The 2,600-nt window shown below is 37.0% G+C and overlaps 1 protein-coding gene across 1 annotated transcript; it reads left to right on the top strand.

Moving 5' to 3' along the window:
* Positions 1 to 912: 912 nt before the first annotated feature.
* On the top strand, positions 913 to 1,821 carry LOC128102562 (olfactory receptor 4C6-like). Its single transcript, XM_052726428.1, has one exon. The coding sequence runs from the start codon at positions 913 to 915 to the stop codon at positions 1,819 to 1,821; it is 909 nt and encodes a 302-aa protein (XP_052582388.1).
* The last annotated feature ends 779 nt before the right edge of the window (positions 1,822 to 2,600 follow it).

Raw genomic sequence — 2,600 nt, 5'->3', positions numbered from 1 at the left:
TTGTGACAGTGCTTTTAAATTTTTATTTTATCTATCTTTTTTTAATACAGGATTTGCACATGTATTATGGATCCGAGTTTTGTGTATTGATGAGATTTCTGAATGTACACACAGTCTGTCTCTGCATCTTTGCAGTTTTCTTGTGCCTTTTATTGAGCTCTTTTCCTTCTATTTGTTTCTTCATCCTATTTTGATTTGTCAGTTTTTGTTTTACCTTATATTTATTTTATTATTATCCCATAAATGCCAGGTTGTTTTTCTAAGGAGAGACAGAAAGGGGGTGGATCCTGATGGCAGAGGAGGAGTGGAGCAAGGAGGAGGAGTAGAGGGAGGGGAAACCATAATCAGAATATCTTGTATGAAAAAAAAATCCATTTTCAATAACAGAAAAATAGACTAAGTGAATTAACTAAATTTTCTTACATATTAAGTCAGAAAATGCTGGCCATATGCTGAAATCACAATATTTCTAAGCGTAGTGAGCCTCAGTATTTTTATTTTTCAAATGGAGCCTAACCACCCATACAGGTCAAAAGCTGCACACTGATAATCGCCAGGAAGCATAAAAGAGAGAAGAACCCATTTAATCTGAAAGAACACTTTTATTTTTAGAAAAAGTCTTATGCAGATTAATCAGGAATAAACTACTATGCAGCCAAGGATGACCTCGGACTTGAACTTCTCCTTTTGCTGGCTCCAAGTAAGTGCTGAGATTACAGCCATGTGTCACTATACTGGTAGATATGATTAGAATTCAAAGAAAAATTATTCTACCATATACAGCAGAGTGGCTAGCAATACAGTAAGTCAATATAAGAACTAATGACTTAGAAGCTCAATAATGATTAATTTCAAATCACATTTCTTTTTTAGGTTCTACAGTGGTGAGCTGGGATGCTAATTACAAGATAAATGGGAAATCAAAACAATGTGACAGAGTTCATACTTTTGGGTCTTACAGAGAACTGGCAATTGCGGAAGTTGTTTTCTGCTGTGTTTCTCATCATGTATGTGGTCATGGTGTTGGGAAATGTGCTCATCATAGTGACCATGATCACAAGTCAGAGTTTGAGATCACCAATGTACTTTTTCCTCACATTCTTGTCCCTTTTGGATGTCACCTATTCTTCTGTCATTGCCCCAAAGCTGATTGTAGACTCCCTTTCTGAAAATATTACCATCTCATTTGAAGGCTGCATGGCCCAGCTCTTTGCAGAACATTTCTTTGGAGGTGTGGGGATCATTCTGCTTATTGTGATGGCCTATGATCGCTATGTAGCCATCTGCAAACCTCTGCACTACATGACTACCATGAGTCCTCGGATGTGTTGTATGCTGTTGGGAGGAGCTTGGGTAGGAGGATTTGCACATGCAACTATTCAGCTTCTTTTCATGTATCAAATACCTTTCTGTGGCCCCAATATCATAGATCACTTTTTATGTGATTTATTTCAGTTGCTGACATTGGCCTGCATGGACACTCATACCCTGGGCCTCATTGTCATTTTCAACAGTGGAGTGATGTGTGTGGCCATCTTCCTTATTCTAATTGCCTCTTACATAATCATCTTGTGTTCTCTAAAAACTCATAATTCTGAGGGGCGACAAAAAGCTCTCTCCACATGTGGCTCCCACTTCACAGTGGTTGTATTATTCTTTGTGCCATGTATTTTCTTATATGTGAGGCCTGTGTCTACCTACCCTGTAGACAAGGCCATGGCTGTGTCAGATTCAATCGTCACACCCATGCTGAACCCCTTTGTCTACACACTGAGGAATACAGAGATGAAAAATGCTATGAAGAAACTTTGGAGGAAATAGACGGTTTTCTTTTCCAAGTAACTTTTGTTTCTCAGAAGTTTTTTTTTTTCTCATAAGTTTTCATGAATCTTATGTTTCGCATAAGAAGTTGTCTTTTTTTCATAAGTGAATAATGAATAAAAATGCCCATCCTTCCCTTGAAATCATGAAGATGTTTTATATTCATAACTACCTGAGATATATGAGGTGATTTAGATTATTTGAAATATAAGATTCACGGTTTTTTCAAGCATTGTACCTTTGGCTTCCCAATATCTTGGCAACTGCTTTCTTTCTTTTGGAATTCTGTTAAGCCATCTTTCTACTGCCTTTTTGTCTAAAGAAATCCTTGTGTTTCTCAACACCTTCCTACCAGAGATCAACAGCATTGTTTTGTTTTGTTTTTCCAGCTGCCTTTAAAGCTATGCTAACTTTTGATCCCTTGAGGGAGTGCTTCCCTAACATTTGTGCCTAGGTTAATATATCTTACAACAGGAAAAGAGAAACATTTGTGTAACATAAAAAGAGAAGTGCAACTATTCCAAAAGAGAAGAAGACATTGGTGGGGGTTGAGGGATAAAGTGGGTGTGAATAGAGTTCAGAATATGATTAAAGTACATGACACAATTGTATGAAGCTGTATTTATGAATTCATCAATATGTTTATTGAATTTGCATGAATAAACCAGTAACTGTGAGATCGAGTGTTGTTTTTCAGTGAAGCCAGCCTGCATCATTATATTCTGTCTTCATTTTCTGCCAATATTTTTCTCAACAAAATAGGGATTGACCACTGAACC

This window comes from Peromyscus californicus, unplaced genomic scaffold (genome assembly GCF_007827085.1).
Source record: "Peromyscus californicus insignis strain IS unplaced genomic scaffold, ASM782708v3 Scaffold_7__1_contigs__length_154581171, whole genome shotgun sequence".
Classification (NCBI taxonomy): Eukaryota; Metazoa; Chordata; class Mammalia; order Rodentia; family Cricetidae; genus Peromyscus; species Peromyscus californicus.
The sequence above is the reverse complement of the archived record's forward strand: the minus strand, read 5'-3'. Positions and strand labels throughout refer to the sequence as shown.